Consider the following 21,242-nt stretch of genomic DNA (forward strand, 5'->3'; position numbering starts at 1 on the left):
AAGCATGACGAAAGATGTGCTTGGCGGCGACAGACACGTGTGGATTGATTGGTCGAGCCCAATTGCAGGTCAGAATCCATGTCGCATAAATCAGATTGCCCGAGTCACTCTCCACAAGCAGTTCTTCATGTTGGCCTCCTGAACAACGAAGGTGCCACGAAGTTGTTGCAACGCGGGCAAAGATGCCATTCTTTGAAACGTTGCGGGCGATTCACGAGTATACTCGAGATCGACAAAATGCGCTGCAGGCCAATAATCAAAAGCTCGCCTTGAGGCTTGCTGATGTGCTTTGGCGCACATGCGACCTGGGATTCACAGCATTCGGGGGGCCGCCTGTACATTTTCAGATCTTGCATAGGCGATTTGTCGATGGCCATGGAGGTGTGCCGTGGATTGACGAGCAGACGGTAGGACTAAGCTATCAACCCTTGTGGTGTTTGAGACTTGCCGCTCACGTAATTTGAGCAGTATCAAGAGCTCTTCGCGATATGCCAGGCCTTGCCAGGACCGGGCTCTACCAAGATGCTGTTCTGCATGGCTCTCATTCATGCCGGTTTCATCGCAGCCGTTTTCGTCTTTCTCATTTGGAGGTAAGTGCTTCAGAGAAGACCAATGGTGACAGCAACGTTAAGGGTTTCTTGCAGCCTGCCAGGTGCCATTGGCATGTACGGCCTTTCACTCGGAGTTCAACGCATCAACACGGTCTTGCCCGGTGCAGCGTATGCCTTTCTATCAGGCTTGAATGCTTCAACCGTGGGAATCGTCGCTCTTGCTGCTGTCAATGTGCGTAGCGCGTCCCTGGACAGCCGTAGTTCGACTAACCTAGATTGTCTTACAGCTTGCAGACAAGGCGATCAAGGATAAGCTATCCAGGTGCCTCGTTATCTTTGGTGCCTGTGCGGGCCTTTGTTACAACTCTCTCTGGTATTTCCCGACCCTCATCATCACTGGCGGTATTGTCACTGCATTGTGGGACGTACGCCTTCGGCAAACTCTCGCTCGAATCAAGAGGAAATGGAAGCAACGAAGATCAAGACCAGACACCACCGAACAAGGAGTCAGCAATGAGGGCGATCAAAGCATCGAGTTGAGGCCGCCGCAGGACGAGCGATCTGCGGCAGTGCCGAGAAGAATTGGGGATGCAGTCGCCTCGTCGCAACGCCCAGCATCACCCAAGCAGGGTGAATCTTCCAACGTCGTAGCACCACCCGTGACAGCACCTTCCACCGATATGCGTTCTCATAGTGTCTCGGTCAAACTAGGTCTCTGTATCATCGCGGTCTTTTTCGGTGAGCTAACATCTGTCTCGAGTATGGGATCCTTTCTGACCGGGCATCTAGCGTCGTTCATCGCGACCCTCGTGGTTCGTGGCCAGCTCGACTCACCAGCTCGACCTCTTGATCTCTTCGCGAACATGTATCTGGCAGGAACAATCATCTTCGGAGGCGGACCTGTCGTGATCCCTCTGCTTCGCGAATACGTCGTTGAGTACGGGTGGGTGTCTTCGAGAGATTTCCTCATCGGCCTTGCCATCATACAGGCGTTTCCCGGTCCCAACTTCAATTTTGGTGTCTACCTTGGGGCTTTGGCCCTTTTGGGCACGCCCCAGCCGACGGTACTTGGGGCACTAATGGGGTACATTGGCATTTTTCTGCCTGGTATTGCACTTGCTGTTGGCGTCCAGGGCATTTGGCGAGTGCTCAGAACCAAGGCTGTCGTTGTCAGTTTCCTCCGTGGTGTCAATGCTACGGCAGTCGGACTCGTGTTCACCGCAGTATATCGGTTGTGGGAAATTGGTTATCTCACGCCGGAAGTGAGTCAAGGTCAGAGTCTGGCGGAGGAACCGTGGTGGGTTGTGGTCGCGGTTTTGACATATGCAGAATCAGCTTGGTTTAACGTACCTGCAGCTCCTGCCATCGTTCTGGGGGGGCTGTTGGGTCTGGCATGGTACGGAGCGGTGGGCAGAAATACGCTGGGATGAAAATACAGTAACTTTTGAATGGTGGGGAGGGGTCAACGCGACCACTCAAACACGCCGTCTCACGCGAGCACGCGCACGCGTCAACGCGCGTTACTATGTTGGGCTAGCGGCTGACCAAGGTCACGTGCGTAGATTTCGCCTTCCCCGCGTTTCCATCTTTGCAACCTTCTCGTGATTCTCCATATTAGCAGATCCAAGCTAAACTCTGCCTGGATCGGATGGCCGCCGAGCTCTTGCTCCTCAGTCGGACACTAGTTGACTTGAAGGTAATACTTTGATGGGGGAACAAGCATGCGTCTCTGGCGGCCATGAAGGACAATACAGGAGGACGGCCTGCTGAAAGGTCTGCAGCCTGTTCGACATGCGGCAAGACCTTCGCACGGTCTGACACGCTGCTTCGTCATGAGAAGAGCCATCATTCAAGTGTTGACCGCGGCCCTGTCCATCGAGTGACGAATGGGACGTTTCGAGCGTGCCGTGCTTGCGCGACTGCGAGATCAAGATGCTCTGGTGGATCGCCTTGCGGTAGATGCAATGTTCGCAGTCTCGAATGTGTCTACCCTAACAAACGCCGCAAGATGCCCTCCTCCGCCGACGAGGGGGGCAACAACGAGCAAAATCCAGGGCAGCATCTTGTCGGGCAGTTCAGTGAGATATCCTTCGCTCCAGATGGTGCATCCCAGCTGCGGCCAGACTCTGGAACCCACACTGGCACATCCGCGACGCTACCAGGGCAAATGCAAGCAGGGTCGAGCTTGTTGTCAATCCTGTCGCCCGATCGCACTGACCGGGAATCAGGAGTTCAACCTGGAGAAGAGTCAGTGGGTCTTGACACCATACCTCCTTCGTCGCAGGGCATGCAGAACGACCATTACGGCTACAACGCAATGGTTCCTTCTCACCATGCAGAATTTGCCGGAGCCCGGAGCACGTTCGATTACAGTCCATTCGATGAACCTTTGAATTGGATCCCCCCAAGCATATATCCATCTCCGTACGACGCCGAGCTTGAGCAAGACTTCTCATTTATCCTCCCTACACTAGAAGAGACGCCAAATTTCGACAGCGAATATGGCTTGACAGTGCCTGTCGATTCCAGCACCCACACGTATCACATTCCGTCAAACACGTCGCTCCACGCGAGTGATGCACAAAACGTTCCACTTTCTCTAGCAGTGTTTGGGCAAAGCCCTGCATCCTCGGCAAGCGACGGTATATATCACTCCCAATCGATGAATAGCATCTCCACGAATTCAGACTTGAAGCGCAAGAAGAGGAAATCATCCATGGTGCTTGATACCTTTGCTCATCCACGGAAGCAAAAGTCTCAGTATGCCTTTCCAGAGTCAATGGACTCATGGAGCTCAATGTCCTCCGAGGTCGCCCCAGAGTATTGCTCGGCGAAAACGCATGAAATGGTCTCAGGATATTTCCACCAGATGTGCTTGCAGACCACTATGCCACCACCATTTCAATCACCTGCTTTCCCGCCTGCAACGGTATTCAACACGTGCATTGCCCTCTACTTTGGAAACTTCCAGGACAATTTGCCTCTAATACACCGACCTTCTTTCGGGCCCGAGACACATTGGATAGTTGTTCTTGCAGTCGCGACGATCGGGAGCACCTTCGCAAAGGCCACATATGCTTCCGACATCCAAGACGCGTTTCAGGAATTCTTACGTCGGGCGGTCGAACGCCATTCAGACGGTTTACCCGATGCTTCCCTTGAGCTCTCAATTGCACAAGCACGTATCTTGAATCTGATCGGTCTTGTGCAGTCAGAGCGCGAGCAGCTTAGGGCGCTAGCGCCGCGTTACCACGCAGACCTGTCACGCTGGTGCCTGGAGTCTGGAGTCCTGCAGCTATCAGCGACCGGTGCTAGCCAAGCGACCTCCGAGGCCTTTGACAACGTGTCACAGCGCTGGCGGGTATGGATCAAAGCCGAGTCCTTGCGTCGAATCGGTTATCTCTGTTGGATGCTAGATTGCGCGCTGGGCTACATGGCAAACGCTCGACCGCTCTGTAATATGGACGACGCAAGGACACCTTTACCATGTCCTGAAACCCCCTGGAATGCCTCGAGCGCAGAAACCTGGGCTACTATTGCACATGACATACCCGAGACACCATCGCTCTGTGTTGCGCTCGAAAATTTATACAATAGCAAGAAGGTGGAACCCTCTTACAGTGACTTGTCGCAAGTTCTGATCATCCACGCACTCTATCAGCGCACTTGGGAAGTGGGAACTCATATCAAGCAGCCGCTTAGCGAATGGGTTCCTACTGGGAAAGCCAGGGGTTTCTTGAACACACCATCCAAGGACAACTTTTGGCTTCCACTTTACCCACTCTACGCCAATTGGCGCAATAGCGCGTGCGACTGTCTCGACGTCATCCACTGGCAGGCCTCGAGCGTGGTTGCGAAGGCATCGGGCATAGAGCATCCTCTCATCCTCCATCTTCATCTTGCACGGATTGTGCTCCTCACGCCGTTTCAAGAGATTCAGGATTTGCTGTTCTCCCTTGTCGGCAAAGTTGGCAACTCTCCAAAGGCATCCTTCTACGTCCATGACGGTAGCTATCAACCCCGAAACAGCGCAAAGCTGCCTCAGATCCGTAAGATCACGTGGCGATGGCTGCGGGAGGACCAGCACAAAGCCCGTCTGGCAATGGTTCACGCCGGTTCGGTGTTCTGGTATGTCCGGCGATACTCTGCAATGAGCTTCTTCGAGCCCTTGGCCGTTTACCTGGCGAGCTTAAGCTTGTGGACCTATGCCTCGTACAAGTCTGCTGCCTTGGATCGTGATGCAGCCGCGGCCAACAACAGGCCCGAGGGCGGTCCCAGTGGCCCAGATGCAAGTGCTCCTGTACAGCCATCTCGTATGGAAAGGAAGGAGCATCCCATCAAATTCATGAGCAAGGCGGCCAATCGGCCTGACAGTGTGTCCACCTCAACAATGACCCCATCTAGCTCCGCGCTGTCGCACTCTGGGACTGATGCCACGCCGGCCAAGAAGGAGGGTACAGCGGCGTCTCCCCCGGCACCCATCCCTGAGTCTGCGAGTGACGACGATGATGATGCATCGTCATCATCCTCCGACGAACAACCCGAATTCATCCACTTAGACCGACCGTGTGACGATGAGATGGTGCAACATTTCGTTCGCAACGGCCACAACATGTCCGGCCACATGACCAACGTGGGGGACATCTGCACAACTCCACACAAGGTCTTGCTTGAAGGGGCTAAATTGCTGAGAACAAAGTTGGCATGTTGGGGCGTCAGTCGAGAGTACTACGATATATTGATGAAGTTGGCGGAACTCAGAAAAGCGACTTGACAACGAGCTGGGCAGTACGACACCAAGGCAGTGCTTTACCTGTATATTTTTCTCTTGAAGTCTATATTTTTCTGACAAGCTTTCCAAGCTGTGTATATCGCCCTAATCTTGCATCTCACGAGCGAGCTGGCACGCCATCCACCAGGTTCGTGCTTCCAGTATAAGGAGTGGCCATGCATTGAACCGCACGAATATCGCGGCAGGGTGATGCGGCTACGAGCTCTTCCATCTCAGCATAGTGATGGAACTTCTCGGAAAGACGAAAGCAGAACCATCCTCCTTCGGAGCCCATGTCGACTTCTTCAGCCCGACCTCCTCCTTACCGCTCATGTTTGTTACTTTCAGGTTCGCTCCTGTGACTGTGTAGACGTCAACAGTGGAGTCACGCACACCTCCAAAATCTGTCTTCAGATCGTCCTCTGCATGGATGTTGACTACACAGACGCTGACCCAGCCCTCCTCGTCGAGCGTCGCACTGACATCCAAATACGGCGTGTCCTTGACTGCCCTCACCCACTCCGGCTTGGTCGGGCCCGTGTAGTGCTCGCAAGCCACGTGCACGGCGATCTGATGTCCTTTCATGAACCGGCAGAATAGCTCGTACGGCCACCACGTCGTCTGCTTGATGATGCCGTCCTGCGTCGTCATGAGCGGGCTAATGACATTGACGCTCTGCGCGATGTTGGCCATCCCCACGTCCTTGGACTTACGGACGAGTACATTCAACCAAGACGCCACGGCCAGCGCGTCGGAGAGAGTGTACGTCTCCTCCGCACCTTTACTCCCGACGGCCCGCGTGGGGAGCCAGACGTTCCACTCGTCGAAACATATCGTCGGCCGTTTCTGCGTGGGCGGGATCTTGTTCTCCACGGACGCCAAGTCGATCAACGACGAACAGACCTCGATGGCCCTCTCGGCGGCCAACGGCGCCGTGACGTTCTCATAGTGGTCTTCACTCGCCGTGTACAAGTGGATACTATGCATGTCGATGAGCGGCTGGCGCTTCTCGGCCAGATCGCTCAACCTCACCGGCTGAAGACAGTGCTTCAGCGTGTAATAGTCCCAGGAGGTGGCGCCCTCCTTGCCACACAAGATGAGTTGGATGCTTGGGTCGAGCAGCTTCAAGGCCTTTGCCCACTGCAGGGCTCGCTCCGCGTACGCCTCCTGCGTCATCTGGTTTACTTGCCAGGGGCCCCAGACCTCGTTACCCAACGCCCAGTACTTGACCTTGTACGGATCCGGGTGGCCGTTCTTCCGCCTCAGGTTTGCGTAGTACGTGTTCTTCGTGCTGTTGCAGTACTCCACCCAGGCCATGGCTTCGTCGAGCGTCCCCGTGCCGAAGTTCAGACATAGGTACGGTTCTGCGCCCACGGCCTTGCACCAGGTCATGAACTCGTCGGTGCCGAATTGGTTGGTCTCGATATTGTCCCAGGCGAGTTCTGGCCTGGCGGGGCGTTGGTCTCTTGGTCCGATGCCGTCCTGCCAGTGGTACGTCGCGCAGAAGTTTCCGCCCGGGTAGCGAAACACGGGGACGTCCAGCGGCTTGAGGGCTTCGATGACGTCTTTGCGGAACCCGTGGGCGTCGACGAGGTCTTTGTTCGCGTTAGACGGGTCGTAGATTCCTCCGTAGATGCAGCGGCCCATGTGCTCTGTGAAGCCGGAGTATATGTTGCGATTGATAGGGTTGAGCTTGTGGTTGGGGAAGACGGTGACTGACGGCGCTGCAGCGCCGGCGACGGGAGTCGTCATGTTGGCGGCGAGACACTTTCGACTGTAGAGACCTCACTCTCAAAAAGACCTCCAGCACTCAAACTTCGGGCGGATGGTAAAGTGGTTGATGGTAGCGCTCTCCCGGCACGTGACGAGGTACGTACCTCGCTGTTCCTGGCGACTGCTTGATCACTCTTGACTCCTGTACAGACTCGCCACTTTGACCAGCCACAATTCTATAGGGCGCCTAGCTTGCCGACAGCTCAGAACCTCCGCCGATGTTTGTCCTGAAGAAGAGGTCCGGATCAGTACGAAGGAGTCCATGACGAGATTTAAGAGGATCGTGTCATATCACGGAGACCTGCCGGTGGTCAACCGAGACTCGAACCAACCAGATCCACACGAGAAACTGCTTGAACAGACCCATCACGCTCACATACCACTCAGAGGCCATGGCATCAGCGACGGTAAAGGCAGGAGGTCGGGATAGGAGAAAATCCTGCGCGCCGCCGGCACCGGGATTTGTCCCGTTTTGTCAAATAGCGGAGGGACGGTGTAAGCCCCGGCCAATCTACTGGCGGGCTTCGACCTGTCGTAGCGATGGCAGAACGCGATCAAGCATTGGGCCTTTCCAACGGCGCCCATGGAACCCTCCGCAATTCTCACGCGGTGGCTGTTTTGCGGGGATCTGGCTCTTCCACCCCTTCGCGAATAAGGCAAAACTGCGGGATCATGCGAAGCACCACGAGACCACGATGTGAGTAGCTCCGGCCAGGGCTCTGGGGACAGGATCCACAGTCATATATTGCGCGGTCGAGGTCGAGCTTGTCGCTCTCTCGTTGCCATCTCCCAATCGCCCGTCCAGCGTCGTCTTCTTTACGACCTCGCAGACACTCAACCCACGTTGTCCTTTCTCCCTCCTACAGTCCCTTGCATCATTCACCATGCCTCTGCCTCCGAAATGGTACCAGTTCCTCGTCGGCGTGTTCGCCTCGCTTGGGTCGTACCTGTTTGGCTACGATCTAGGTGTGATCGCCGAAGTCGTCGCCAGCAACACCTTCATCGAGAAGTTCTCACCCACCGACACAGAGTCAGGCCTGGTCGTCAGCATGTTCACCACAGGAGCATTTTTCGGGGCGCTCCTAGCTGGTCCTTGCGGTGATTATTTGGGCCGTCGATGGACCATTACCGTAGGAGCCCTGATCTTCTGCCTGGGCGGTGGCCTGCAGACCGGTGCAGAGAACATCAGCTACCTCTGGTCAGGCCGTTTCCTTGCCGGACTCGGTGTCGGCTTCCTCGTCATGATTGTGCCGCTCTACCAGGCCGAACTGGCTCACCCGAGCATTCGAGGCCGAATCACAGCCTTGCAGCAGTTCATGTTGGGTGTGGGTGCCCTCGTGGCCTCGTGGATCTCTTGGGCGACATACGTCCATATCAAAGACAACAGCGCGCAATGGCGAGTACCCCTGGGCCTTCAGATCGTGCCGGCCGTCTTTCTCGGCTTGTTGATCTTCTTGTTTCCCGAGTCTCCAAGGTAGGCATATGTACCCGTTTACCTCGCCGTTCGCTAATGTGACGTGTTTCTCCTTCCAACAGATGGCTCATGGACCACGGCAAGCCGGACGAAGCTCTCAAAACCCTCGCGAAGCTGCACGCCCACGGCAACGAGCAGGACCCCTGGGTCATGGCGGAATTCGAGCAAGTGCAAGCATCGATTGCGTACGAGCATGAACATGAAGCCAAATCCTACCTCGAGCTCTTCCGGTCGAAATCTGCGTTCCGTCGCCTCTTCCTCTGCTGCGCCCTCCAGGCCAGCATCCAGATGACGGGCGTGTCGGCCATCCAGTACTACTCGGTCACCATCTACGGGCAGATCGGCATCTCGGGCCAAGACACGCTCAAATACCAGGGCATCAACAGCATCATCGCGCTAGTCGCCCAGTTCTGCACCATCCTCTTCATTGATCGCACCGGCCGCCGCTGGCCCCTGATCTACGGCAACCTAGGGAACATGGTGACCTTCATCATCGCCACCATCCTGCTGGCCAAGTTTCCGCCGGGTGTGTCGACGAATACGGGCGCTCAATGGGGCTTCATCGTCATGACGTGGCTTTACAACTTCAGCTTCAGCTGCACCTGCGGACCGCTCAGTTGGATCATCCCGGCCGAAGTGTTTGACACTACCACTAGGAGTAAAGGCGTTTCGATCGCGACCATGACGAGCTTTGCCTTCAACACCATGATTGTACGTCTGGTGTCCTCCCTGCCCGCTTGTTGCCCGGCAGACATTGACTCAGTCGACCTTCCTTTTATGCACATGCTAACCACGAAACACGAGTAGGGACAAGTCACGCCCATTGCAATGAGTAATATTGGATACAAGTTCTACTTCGTGTTCATCATCTGCAACTTCACCAACGCCATCTTCTTCTGGCTACTCCTGCCCGAGACGGCGCGTCGACCTCTCGAGGAGATGAATTACCTTTTCAATTCCGCTCCGTGGATTGTCGTGGGCACAACCAAGGACAGCTACGCCAGTCATGACTTGGAGAACAGGGTGAATGAGATTGCCCACGAGGTGGAGCTGAAGAGATCCGGGAGCGTGTTGCACGAGGAGAAAGCTGCGTGATGATGACGGAGTGCCGGTACAGTAGTAGCTCGCACCGTCAATGTCAATGTCGACGTGGATGTGGATGTGGAAGGAGTCAGTACATGACGGTCTGGGAGCGTCCTGGTTGATGATGAAGCAGTTTTAGTTATGGACAGTGGACGACTTAGCGTCGTCGTGAGCGTTGGCGATTTCCCCGGCGCATTGAAAGCGGCATGTACCAGCAATATCAAGCTCCCTGAATTGAAATCAGCATGACCAGACGACCGTCGCTTGAACCGACGACTCATCGAAATGGATCCTACTACTTCGCACAATCCGCCTGATCTGTGTAATATCATCTTGTCACATGACGGCACTAGGCCCGACTGGGACTGGTGCCATTTGGCACTCTTCCAGTCCTTATCACCCTCTCTGTCCTTCTTCCTTCTCTTTAGTTCTCTAGACAAGTACACAAGAATGAGGGCATCGCAGCCCTTTAAGCTGTCATTGTGACGCTTGCTCTCCCTGTTGACTGCGGACATTACAGAAGCTATGTATTATACGTCTCGCCTCCGCACGACCTACACATTGCTCCGAGTCGCAGAGCTGAGCCGAGTCGAGCAGAGTAGGGTAGAGTGACCGCCTAGTATATATACCTACACATACATACCTACGACGCCCACCTCTCCACCACTGCCTTGACCACGACCTCCAACCTCAATGGCGACAAATCCAGAACATCATTCCCAAGCGCTGTGATCCCCCCACTGACCAAATCACTACCATACCCATCGAGGAAGAATCCCGCCTTGACCAAATCCAGCGCGGACTTGACGTCCCTGTTGTGATCCCACGACTGCCGCGCCGCAGCGACGACGGCCCCCTCGTCCAGCCTGGAGATTGCATACTTGACGCCCTGCATCTCCTCCAATAGCGCAACTATCTCATTCTGCGACGCCAGGAACCCATGCAGCGGCACGACCTTGTTGGCCGTGACCTCGGGCGGGGCGAGCAACATGCGCGATATCCCCTCGGCGGCCCACGGCAGCGTCGACCACGATAACCGGTGCTCACCCCCAGCCCACAGCGCGGCGGTGTGGTGCGTGATGTCGATGCCCGCGAACGCAATGGCCGGCTCGAGCGCCCAGTCGAGCCACAGGCCCGTGGGCACGGCCGTCCACGTCAGATGCGGTGCAGCCACGCGGTGCTTTTCCGCCAGGTAGTCGATGATCGCACCCTTGGACTCAAAGACCGGGCACAGAGCGCGGGCGGCTGCGTGCGTGTTGTTGACGCCGTACTCGGAGGGGAAGAAGCGCTTGACGTGCGCGTCGGCGGCCGCGTCGATGAGTTTCCTCTCGAGCGCGATCGCGCCGAAGCCAATGGCTGAGATGACCACGTCTTGGCCCTGTAGGGCGGCGACCAGCTCGTCGTGTAGGAGTGAGTCGTCGATGTACTTCACCTGGACGCCGGCAGGGAATGTGGACTTGGAGGACCGTCGCGCGAGGATGGTCACGGTGAAGAGGTCGGGTTTGGAGGATAGGGCTTTGACGATGTGATGGCCGATGTTGGTGCCGCCGGCCTAGGGCGGGTGAGGATTCCAATCAGCTGTTGTTTGGACTCGTTGTGCACGGAGGGTATAGATGAGTGTGTGGGTGAGTCATGACTTACACCAAAGACTGTGACGTTCTGGAAGTGGTTTGCTGACATCGTGGGTGAGCGTGAGTGTGGTTGTTCCTATGACTCGCTGTTCTTGTTCTTGATGTTCTGGCTTGAATATACCCTGTGCTGTGTGCGTACGTCCTTCTCTATATACATCCTCGACTGGTGATTCCTGAATAATCCCCTGCATGGTTTGCCTGTTTGGATGTTTACTCACCGGGGCCATACCCTACCTTACCTTAACTTACCTCACCTGCTTTGGTGCTATTGTTCTTTCCTCTCCCTTCCCTGTCATTCTGCACTTCTTCCCTCCCTCGGTCCCATTGCATCCTACGTAGTACTCCACCCCTTTGGCGCAACCAGAATATTCACGCCGAATGGTCTGGTTTCTAAGCAGCAATAGTGCGCCGATCCCCTGGGGCAAGCCATATGCAAGCCATATGCGTAATCCCAGTCGTCAATAACCGCCTTGGGAAAAAGCACCACGAAATTAAGCTAAGCTAGCCTGGATCTCCTGAGTCAAGACCATTATCGCACTCATGTACCAAGAGCGACGTCGTCTGATTCACACTATCGTCCCAGACCGGCCGTAACAGTCAGTGGTGGCGCCGGTTAAGCATAAGCTTCGCGCCTGTTTGTAATTAAGGTTCTGAAGCCGAGGTTTTTGGATTACTCTACGTCTTGGTGTTGCGAATTGCCTGATTGAGAAAGAGGCACTTAGCATAGGGGAGATTTATTCTCACGGCCATGACGGAGAACCGGGCAGAAGGAAGATCCTACTTGGAACTTTGCTTTTGCATGGTTATCTATTCGATGAGTCTTTTGGATTCTTCCGCTTATTCCCTGGAAGCGGGATGTGGCGTGGTGTAGGGCATCTCGAGGATAAATGAGAGTTGGAGTCTATAGTATCTAGAGTAGGCTGGCGGGGGCTCGATCTGTCTTCACCATCCTCTCTACTCTGTACCGGCACGCCAACGAGCTCACAAATAAAGGATATCGTGTGCTACGCTCCCAAGGCTGGCTCTGAGTATCGAATCCAATCCAAAAGCATGGAGACCTTGTACTGTCTACACTTTTGGAACATGGTGCTTGCTCGCCAAGCAGCCAGCAGAGCAGTCCTGGGAAATCGAATGTCAAGTCATTTGGCGACTCGACCGGCCATCTGCCAGCATACCACAAACCTTTAACAAGCCCCCTTCTCATGAGTCCTAAGTCCCGAGCCCGAGACCTCAGAGATGAGCCCTGTTGTCTCCATCACCCCCTTTTCCATCACCAGCCAAACCTGCACTCTGGCCCTTCCATCCCGGCACAACCCGTTCCCAGGCCTCATCCATCGGCTTGACAGCCTTCTTCCATCCTTCCCTTGCACTAACCCTCTCCCACCAGTGCGCCAGGTTCGGCCGCCCAGAAAAGACATCCACGCACTTACTCCCCACGCATATGCACGGCATGTACACAATGTCTACGAGACTGAACTCCTCACCACCCATGAATGGCATCGTGGCCAACGCCTTGTCCAGCACATCCAGACAGTTGTCGAGTTTAGGCCGGTGGCGAGCGAGGACCGCTTCGTCCGACGGTTTTCCCAGCGCGCTGTTTATTTTCAGCTTGTCTCTCACTAACCAAACCATACTGGAGACTATAATATGCAGGTGGGCCAACTCACGGCGCAATGATCATCTCGCTGATGACCGGGGTGACGTGCACGTCGAACTCGATGGGCTCGACCGCGAGACGCATTTCCCAGATCGCTCGAGATGCGAGGGCTCGAGTCCGGTCGTGATCCGAATCCTGACCCTCGCCCGCGAAAGGAGGAATCAACCTCGGACCCACGCCAGCGTACTTTTCGCAGAGATAGCGGGAGATGGCGCGGGATTCGAAGAGCACGAGACCAGCAGCACCGTCACCTATACCACCAACGCTATCATCCTCAAGCAACGGCACTTTGCCGAAGAGGGACTTTTCGACAAAGCCGGCCGTCTGGGTATGATTGGTGCGTCAGAAGTTTTGCATCATTCATTCAGGCCCGGTATACCCGGCCATGCGCCGGGTCGGCTAAGCGCGCTCACCTTATGTGTGCCGCGAATGAGGTCGGCCGGAATGCGGACCACGTCCGTGGCGCCTTTCTCGGCGAGGACTAGTTCAGGCCGTAGACAGTTCCACGAGAGTGGCGAGGCGTAGAGCTTAAGGGGCATGCTGATGCTGGTGATGCTGATGTTGATGATGCTGAGCTGTTGAGGGTAGAGCCAAAGCTAAAGGTCACGCTACCTGGGCCTCCTTCTCCTTGTCGCGGGGAGTCGACTCGTACCAGGAGGAGAGGAATAACAGCCTGTAGGGTCTTGTCGCGTCGCATTTGTAGAGCTCTCAAACCACCGGCTATGTCGAGGCTATCTGGGCAGGCGCGTAACGTTATGCTGACATTTACCGACGGGTGTTTCCAAGCAGGCGCGTATTCGGCAACACCTCGCCGAGGACGACGATCCTAACGTTATCGAAGCCAGAGCCGTGAACAATATATGTATGAGGACCCAGCGAGCCCTTTGATGAGCGGAAAGCTTGTACCGCGTATCGTTCCTATTGGTGCAGTAGAGCCCTCCTCTGAACAACACATTCACCGAATGCCTTCCTCGACATGTTGAGAATTGACAGTCGCGTATCATCAGGACGGTTGTATCGGCGCTCCAGCACCGCACCGCGTCGTATTACATCTCAGTAGAAACCGGACCAGATGTCGCTTTTCATTCACACCCTCTTTTGGTAGACGGGAACGCATCTCAACCCGTCAGTTGATCAAAGGTGACCGAACCCACTTCGAGGGCGATCTTGGACTTCAAGCCAGTTTGTTCGCGGTCGAGATACCATGACACCGTGCTTGTAAGGATCCTGGTAACGATATGGGTAATGGAGAGGACCCACGATGATCTCTAGCAGGAAAGCATCAGTAATCGATGGGCGATACGGCACTCGTGCGCCACTGAAAGCCTTCCCGAGGCCTAGCTTACCTTGCCCGTCGATCTGTTGATGAATTGCCCTGGCCTTGTCGGTACAACTCCGGCCACATAAGACTTTCTCCGTCTTCTCCGCCTTGTACACAATAGCAACAATGACCCAGGTGATAGTGTGTACGGCCACATAAATCAAGCTGAAAGATGCAACCCTACTCTTGAACCGCCAGCACAGCGCCGTAAGTGCGGCCAGAGCTATGACCGATGTGATGGTGGACGCGACAGCGAACATGAAAGTTGGCCACACCACGCTGTCTTTGGCCCAGGGTCCCCATGGTCGATCTTCCATGTATATACCCTTTGTGGAGTAGAACTTGTAGAGCACGTACATCATGATAGTCTCGATGACGGCAGATAAGCGCCCGGGAATGATATTGGAGACTGCCGAGACAATCTTTGCCCAGCGCTGAACGTGGTAGTATTGCCGTACAAGCCAGTCGCGCCTGGGGTGGAGTTGGAAGCCATCGGGTTGTGTTGACGGCTGTCGCGCGTGGTGCCCAGTGTCGTGGACGAGAACCTCCGAGAAAGTCGCCTGGACATCTGACTTGTCGGTGCTGTGTCTTGGACCGAGCTGTGTGGCTTGGAGGACGGTCGAGGGCATCTTGGACGTCATCTAGCTTGAGCGAATGGCGTGGAAGAGAATTCCATGGCACGCTTGGGTTCAGGGAAAGCTATAAAGTATATCAGCATGGAGCGGACTATGACCACCCGACTCTCTCGACAGAGGCGCAGCAGCGATGACTCTGCGATGACGAAAGGATCTCCCGGCTCTGTCGTAGAAGTCTCGAGGATCTGAATTCGATCTTCTAGGCCAGCGTTAAAGAAAAGACCTCCCCGACGCATAACGTTTGATGGGCCAAGTGATAGGCAGGTGAGAAACTTCGATGATACAGGTAAGCCAAAATGGGAATGCACGTCAAAGCTCAAAGCAGACAGCAAAGGCTGCTGCTAGAGTGATCTGCGAAGATTGTGGTCCCAACTCCGTGGTTTGAGATCGAAGTTGTACCCATAATGGAAGCTGAAGAGATAAGTTGCGTGAAGCTCGCATCATCCTGAGGTGAAGCTCATGCCATTCAGAGGTGAATCTAGAAGTGAGGCTCGTGTCATCTAGAAGTGATTGTCTTTCTTGGCCGAGGGCCCGGTGGCAGCTTTAACTAACTCTCTTTGGCTCTTGTCCCAATGCGAAACAGCAGAGGCGGCTGAAGAGGAAGCTTGGACCTCTGGTGCCTCTATTACATTCCATCAGCACCACGAGCTGGAATCCTGTCCGGGCTGTGACAAGCTCCTCATGGGCTTTAGATTGTAGGTATAGAAAACTCTTCCGCTCTCACCACCGGTGAGTGGCTCTTGAGGAGAGCCCAATCCGCTTATCTGCGTAATGGACAGTTCTTCCGCGCATTTGATGTTCCACTGATCCAGATAGCGGTTGCACCACCCTCTCGCAACCACCAAAGCAGTAATCTATCCACTCACTACACCGTTTACCTCTCTCTTCCTTTTCCCACACCGATCAACTAAGCTGGGGTCAGTACACGGTCATCTTGTTAGGGTCGATCGGCTCATTGGCAGTTCAATGACGAGCAGATGAGTTGAGTTGACCATATCGAATGTCACTGTGCAATCAACTGAACTTCAGTGAAGGTCCCTCTCATTATCCATCTCTGGTCCCATCTTTGCATAACCCTATTCTTCTTCCCTCAGCTCGAAGTTGGTCTTCCTCCCTCATCGCCTTTCACCTCTCACCACCATCTCTATCTTCTATGTCTCACTTGCTTTGGCATTTCGCCCCAACACGGCCCATGGTCTCCAAAAGGGTTATTTCTCAATTTATCACGACATAATCTGAGTCTCCTCTATCCTCAAGACCTTCTCCGACAAGGTGATTCCGCAACCACCCTACCACGACATCACACTCGGACACCAAAACGTCGGCGGCACGAGATTTTTTCGAACCTCATGTCGAGCGCTGGCGAGAGAGGTTGAAATGAGACGGTCAGATCTGTCGCCAAGTGCCGCCGAGTTCAAAGAGTGTCAAGGAGAAGTCCCAGAGCCGCTTGGGGATTACCCCAAAAGACTGAATATCCGAGCACTTTATGCTGGAGTCTTGGCCCCCTTGACTTACATGCTTGTTATGAACCCGAGACATGCGATTCATGACACTATGGCGGTGTTTGCAAAGCTCGCAGACACTATTGACTTGCTGGGAATTTACCGGGATGCAGAACACGACGCAGACGAGCAAGCACGTAGACTTGCATGGCGGGAAAGCATCCGCTTTCGCTTTGTTTCAGTCGTACATCTGATTTGGAAGTAGAAACTGAACGTCCACCCAGACCAGCCCAAGTTAGGCACGAAGACCCCCTTCAAGAATGGAAGAAGCTGCCATACTCCGCAGAACATCGGGACATCATCAAGCACAAGCTGCTTACCGTCGATGATGTTTCCATCCATGACATCACCCACCAGTTCGGCAACAAGATCGTGTCACTTTTCTATCTGAAGTTGGACATCTTGGCGGGGCATTGTTGTTGTTGTCGAACCAGGCGCCGAGGTATAAGAGATGGTCTGACAGCGAACACAACGGCATGGCCACAACAGAAGAGATAGCAACGTCGGCGCCGAAGGACACCCTGCCATTGCCACCACCATCATTATTCTGGGTAGCCCGACGACACCATAAGAGGCAAATGCAACACCAGACGGCGTAGCAAAAAAGTGGCAACGCCTAGCCGGAAGAAGTCAGCCTTCTGGCAACGGTGTCCGCTCGGCATTGAGCCTTGTGCGAGAGGGCCCGGAACGGCACCTCCAATCATGTCTTATGCACTGTCAACAGGCATTTCTGAGCGTATATAAGAAGAGCACACCCCCGTGTAAAAAAAGCAGATGGTCAACATATTCACATGCATATATGGCCCTCCGCAAACAAGCCCATAGTCTGATAGGTATACATCTACCCTGTCGAAAGTCCTATCAGCGCTCGGATGGTCGTCGCCGTGAATATCTATTAATTAGGGCTCAACAACGCTTCGTTTCTGCCTCTCAATCACTGAACAGTCGTGATTTGACATCATGGGCAACGCGATGCTGATCGTTATTTCTCCAAGAGGATTGGGAGGCGCCAGAGGGCGATTTGAACTTGCCGTGATCTGATTGTTGCCAGTTCAAGCTGTTTGTAGAGGCAGTTCTGCAACAAATATGTGGCATCGTACGGAGTATGTCGTGCTTGGTTACGGACGGTTCGAGGACCGCTGCGAATGCTTGTTAACTGCGATGCACACGGTGTTCCGTTACTTCGCCGTAATGACGCACTAGATGCTTCACTGATCCACCTTGGTAGCCTAGTCCAGAGGCGGTCTAGACTACTCTTGGCGCGCTTGGCTGAAGCTACGAGTCTCGTCAAACTCTTCTGTGACACTTCCAGCCTCAACCATCGCCTCTGACACGCTCCAGCAAATTGCCTGCCGTCGCACGAAGATGAAGTCATACCATGAGTGCGTGAACATATCATGCACGGCACAACGGTCGTACAAGCTTGTCCTTTTCAGGCTCTCTACTCGCCAACCCTGGTCGTTACAGGCTCAGATCGGTGTCTCCAAGTCATCCAGGGCCACGAGGGGTCGAGCATAAGCCAGTTTCTCACCCGAGGTGGTTTGCTGGAAATGCCGCAACACGCAGGCACGGACCCTGAACAAGGACAGGTATATCTTGGGGTCTGTCCCTTCCCAGGTAGGTTTACTTATGTGCTCTACATGCGTTGCGAATTACCACAGGCTGCCTCATAGCTCAGCCCGCTGGACGGAAAAAGGGAAACTCACCAAGTCACTCATTCCTTCAATTTCAATACTTACGTTATACCACACCGTACCGTACCGTACCATCGATCAACCACCCGCAACTATGCATACCTTCGTTCAGATTCTCTCGCCTTCAGTCTTGCTCCCCTTCCTGCTACTGACAGCGCACTCGACGTGCTCTCCCCTGTGGTGGGACTTCTCGCCGGACGAAAGCACCACCGCAGTCGCCACGGGGACGTTGAGCCCCCCACACCGCGTCCGCGCTCGGTCTCCCGCCAACACGAACATCAATCCCGATGCCGTCTTCGGAACGACGTGCGACGACCCGTCCGTCGAGCTCGTCACACACGACACCAACGTCGCGCTGCTCGCGATCTGCGGCAGCATCGCCGGGAGTATCCAGTTCTGTGAAGGCGATCCTGCCACTACGGTCGGAGCATCGGGGACCAGCAAGTTCACTCTCACTGCGGTGAACGCCGACCAAGGAGCCACCATCAACGTCAGCAAGGGAAGGTGGGAGGGATGCATCCGGGCCGCGAGGGCGACGTGTCCGACCGGGACGTTTACCAGTACTTGTGTTGGCGGCACGAGTGACGGGGCAGGATTTACATTTGTGTTGAGTGAAAACAACTGAGGAAGGACGGGGTAGGAAGGCCCAGCTCCAGGTTGGGGCGTGCGATAGGCCTCTTTTCTGTGTGCAGTGATCACGACGTTTTACGAGAATGCATGTGTATATATTCATGGATGGGATATCGGAACGAAAGCCATTCAGGGTGAAAATTCAGATTCAGACTTTGTGTTGTATTTTGGATACCTTGTCTTCTTGAAATGGAGACACCGAGATGGCATCAAGGGGTTTTTGAAATGCGGTCGTCAGTCGTGAAAAAATCTCCTAAATCCACAAACGCCAGCAAGTTTCCGCCCAAGCGTCGCCTCCTGACCAAGAACCGCTTTTCGCTCTTCTACCTACGCTTCTTTGAAGGAGTGGTGCGCCTGCTCAATATTCGCGCTGAGAGTTTCTTTCAAGACTGTATAAAAACAGATAGCCCAAAGAGCAAAGAGATATTTGGTAGTCATTGTTTCAAGAAAGCCTTTTGCCGTGACATGCTCTTCAAATGCCCTGCATGCTGTGCTGGTTCTGAGCCAGCGCGAATGTGTCGAATACAGGACAGGAAGGCGCTTCGACTTCCTGGTCGGCTTGAATGAGATTGTCCATCCACGAATCATTGTTGAATGGCATCTGATACTCCAGCTGCGGTACGGGCTCTGAAGCTCGCGGGATCATGTGAGAGGCGGTGCAGTCGACGTACACATTCGGCTTTGTCAAGACTTCCCGCGCGAACTTGGCGACTTGGGTCTTGGCGATGCTTGCCCGGGGCCAGACTTCGCCGTACGCCCCGAGCGCTGTGATACACAGCTGCATGCGCTCCTTGATGGCAACCGCTTGGTCGGGGGTGTCCACGATGGCGTAGGCCGGGAGATGCACCGTTGCGGCCGTGGTCAAGCCGCACATCAGCACGGGCGAGCACATCTTCACATCTGGCTGCATGCCGGCGAGGTGGGTGATTGCGTTTGCCGCCCTCAGGGCTTTGGCCGTGTGAGATGTGTAAGCCAGTGCGGGAAGACCGGCAGCCTCGGCCTTGGTGCATGTTGTGCGGTAGTGGTTGCGGATAAAGGTCAGGGTCGATCGTGGTCGGTGCAGGCATATCGCCGCCCAGTGAATGACCAGGTGAGCAATGAAGAGACATTCGTCGATGGAACCGTCACTGCGAAACACTTGTCGCTTGTCTGCCGGCAGAGATAACAGGAGGTGAGAAATGGCGGCATCTATTCCTTCGACCTGGGGGTCTGTTACCGCGAACGTGTCGGGGCTGAGCGCGAGCACCGAGCCGAGTATGTAAGTGGCTTCGATCTGATACGCGAAGGAGGAGTACTCGAAGTTGTCTTCCGAGAACGTCCTGTTGCGGAGGTCCGCGATGGTGCGGGTGAGAGGAGGCGATCGAAGTTCGTTGTAGTCCTCGTCATGTCCCGGCAGAGCCACATCGTTGTACGTCGAGTACAGGCGGAACGGCGACGACTGACCGCCAATCGTCACCACCAAGCCCTCAATGAGGAGCAGGGTCCACCATGTACGTCGCCACATCTCTTGCAAGGTCGAATCATTAGGTGACTGTTGCAGGGCGAAGGTGTTCCGGTTGAGCCCGATCCGCAGCGAGATCTCAATGGCCTTGTCCAGCGCCATCGAGCCTTCCGCCTGACCAAAGCGCGCGAAATTGGTCATCGCGTAGAGTATCAGGCCTTGCACTTTGAAGCCATCGTCCGGCACGTCCGGTGCGAAGATCATTTTTGCTGCGTTCTCCAGCGCGGGGTGGTTGGCTGGTGGAATATAATGGCTTGCAAGCCATCGCATGCATGCTTGCAACGCTGGAGGCAAGATAGCAGGGTTCTGGTGGTATAGCTTTCGTGGAGCAATGAAGGGATGAGACGGATAGAAATGCCTATAGAAGAGGTCGATCAGGTCGGTGTCGGTCACCATCGACCTGTCTGTAAAAGGAGGCACTTCTCCCGCAGACCCGACGGATCCAGCAGATCCAGCAGATCCAATGGACCCTCGGGTCAGGGACAGCGATGAATCACTGTTGCTAGGGCTAGGAAGCTGGTCCTTCGGCGGCGGCGGCATGGTCTTTTGCATTTCTAGAGGCAGAGTCTGGAACACCGCAGCGTCGGCGTTGTGCTGGAAGATCTCAGCATATGTCAGGGCACGCATTTTGGTAGCGTCAGCCTCGTTAAAGACTCTGCGGCCATCTGGAGACACGAAAGGCTTAGTGTCATAGTGAATAGGATCATTCTTCGGCTTCTGGTCAGGTTTGTCTCCTGCGTTTGATTGGGGCTTGCGGAATTCTCGGTATCCTCTTCGGGAATCAACCCAGTAACAGTCGCCGTTTCGATCTGCACATCTGCTGCATAGCGGCTTTTGGCCATCACACTTGAGATGCGACTTGCGGCATGGGATGCAGGCCAAAAGGCTTGGATGTTTCGTTCGGCCTTTACCAGAGCCCGCGCCTGGGTTAGGAGTGGCGCCTTCTGCAGCCATGTTCCGATTTGTCTGCTTCGGAGTGAGGTTGACTGGCGATTACGGTCCTGTCGGTGAGAGGGGCA

General features: G+C 54.8%; 8 protein-coding genes across 8 annotated transcripts; 4 read left to right on the forward strand and 4 right to left on the reverse strand.

Moving 5' to 3' along the window:
• Window positions 1-182: 182 nt before the first annotated feature.
• G647_00677 (uncharacterized protein) lies at window positions 183-1,981 on the forward strand (the record flags this gene model as incomplete). Its single annotated transcript, XM_008724080.1, has 5 exons — window positions 183-407; window positions 469-590; window positions 645-783; window positions 839-1,289; window positions 1,341-1,981. 5 exons carry the CDS (start codon window positions 183-185, stop codon window positions 1,979-1,981), a joined length of 1,578 nt encoding a protein of 525 aa, XP_008722302.1.
• A 308-nt stretch (window positions 1,982-2,289) lies between these two features.
• G647_00678 (uncharacterized protein) lies at window positions 2,290-5,325 on the forward strand (the record flags this gene model as incomplete). The annotated part of the gene is made up of 1 exon (XM_008724081.1): window positions 2,290-5,325. One exon carries the CDS (start codon window positions 2,290-2,292, stop codon window positions 5,323-5,325), a length of 3,036 nt encoding a protein of 1,011 aa, XP_008722303.1.
• A 213-nt stretch (window positions 5,326-5,538) lies between these two features.
• G647_00679 (uncharacterized protein) lies at window positions 5,539-7,074 on the reverse strand (the record flags this gene model as incomplete). The annotated part of the gene is made up of 1 exon (XM_008724082.1): window positions 5,539-7,074. The coding sequence occupies one exon, from the start codon at window positions 7,072-7,074 to the stop codon at window positions 5,539-5,541; it is 1,536 nt and encodes a 511-aa protein (XP_008722304.1).
• A 905-nt stretch (window positions 7,075-7,979) lies between these two features.
• G647_00680 (uncharacterized protein) lies at window positions 7,980-9,664 on the forward strand (the record flags this gene model as incomplete). The annotated part of the gene is made up of 3 exons (XM_008724083.1): window positions 7,980-8,569; window positions 8,632-9,280; window positions 9,377-9,664. The coding sequence occupies 3 exons, from the start codon at window positions 7,980-7,982 to the stop codon at window positions 9,662-9,664; spliced, it is 1,527 nt and encodes a 508-aa protein (XP_008722305.1).
• A 631-nt stretch (window positions 9,665-10,295) lies between these two features.
• Window positions 10,296-11,332, reverse strand: G647_00681 (uncharacterized protein; the record flags this gene model as incomplete). The annotated part of the gene is made up of 2 exons (XM_008724084.1): window positions 10,296-11,204; window positions 11,294-11,332. 2 exons carry the CDS (start codon window positions 11,330-11,332, stop codon window positions 10,296-10,298), a joined length of 948 nt encoding a protein of 315 aa, XP_008722306.1.
• Window positions 11,333-12,513: 1,181 nt separating this feature from the next.
• On the reverse strand, window positions 12,514-13,479 carry G647_00682 (uncharacterized protein; the record flags this gene model as incomplete). Its single annotated transcript, XM_008724085.1, has 3 exons — window positions 12,514-12,877; window positions 12,951-13,264; window positions 13,354-13,479. 3 exons carry the CDS (start codon window positions 13,477-13,479, stop codon window positions 12,514-12,516), a joined length of 804 nt encoding a protein of 267 aa, XP_008722307.1.
• A 4,707-nt stretch (window positions 13,480-18,186) lies between these two features.
• On the forward strand, window positions 18,187-18,717 carry G647_00683 (uncharacterized protein; the record flags this gene model as incomplete). Its single annotated transcript, XM_008724086.1, has 1 exon — window positions 18,187-18,717. The coding sequence occupies one exon, from the start codon at window positions 18,187-18,189 to the stop codon at window positions 18,715-18,717; it is 531 nt and encodes a 176-aa protein (XP_008722308.1).
• A 477-nt stretch (window positions 18,718-19,194) lies between these two features.
• G647_00684 (uncharacterized protein) lies at window positions 19,195-21,177 on the reverse strand (the record flags this gene model as incomplete). Its single annotated transcript, XM_008724087.1, has 1 exon — window positions 19,195-21,177. The coding sequence occupies one exon, from the start codon at window positions 21,175-21,177 to the stop codon at window positions 19,195-19,197; it is 1,983 nt and encodes a 660-aa protein (XP_008722309.1).
• Window positions 21,178-21,242: the final 65 nt, after the last annotated feature.

The sequence above is a fragment of the Cladophialophora carrionii genome (assembly GCF_000365165.1).
Source record: "Cladophialophora carrionii CBS 160.54 unplaced genomic scaffold supercont1.1, whole genome shotgun sequence".
In the NCBI taxonomy this organism is placed as follows: domain Eukaryota; kingdom Fungi; phylum Ascomycota; class Eurotiomycetes; order Chaetothyriales; family Herpotrichiellaceae; genus Cladophialophora; species Cladophialophora carrionii.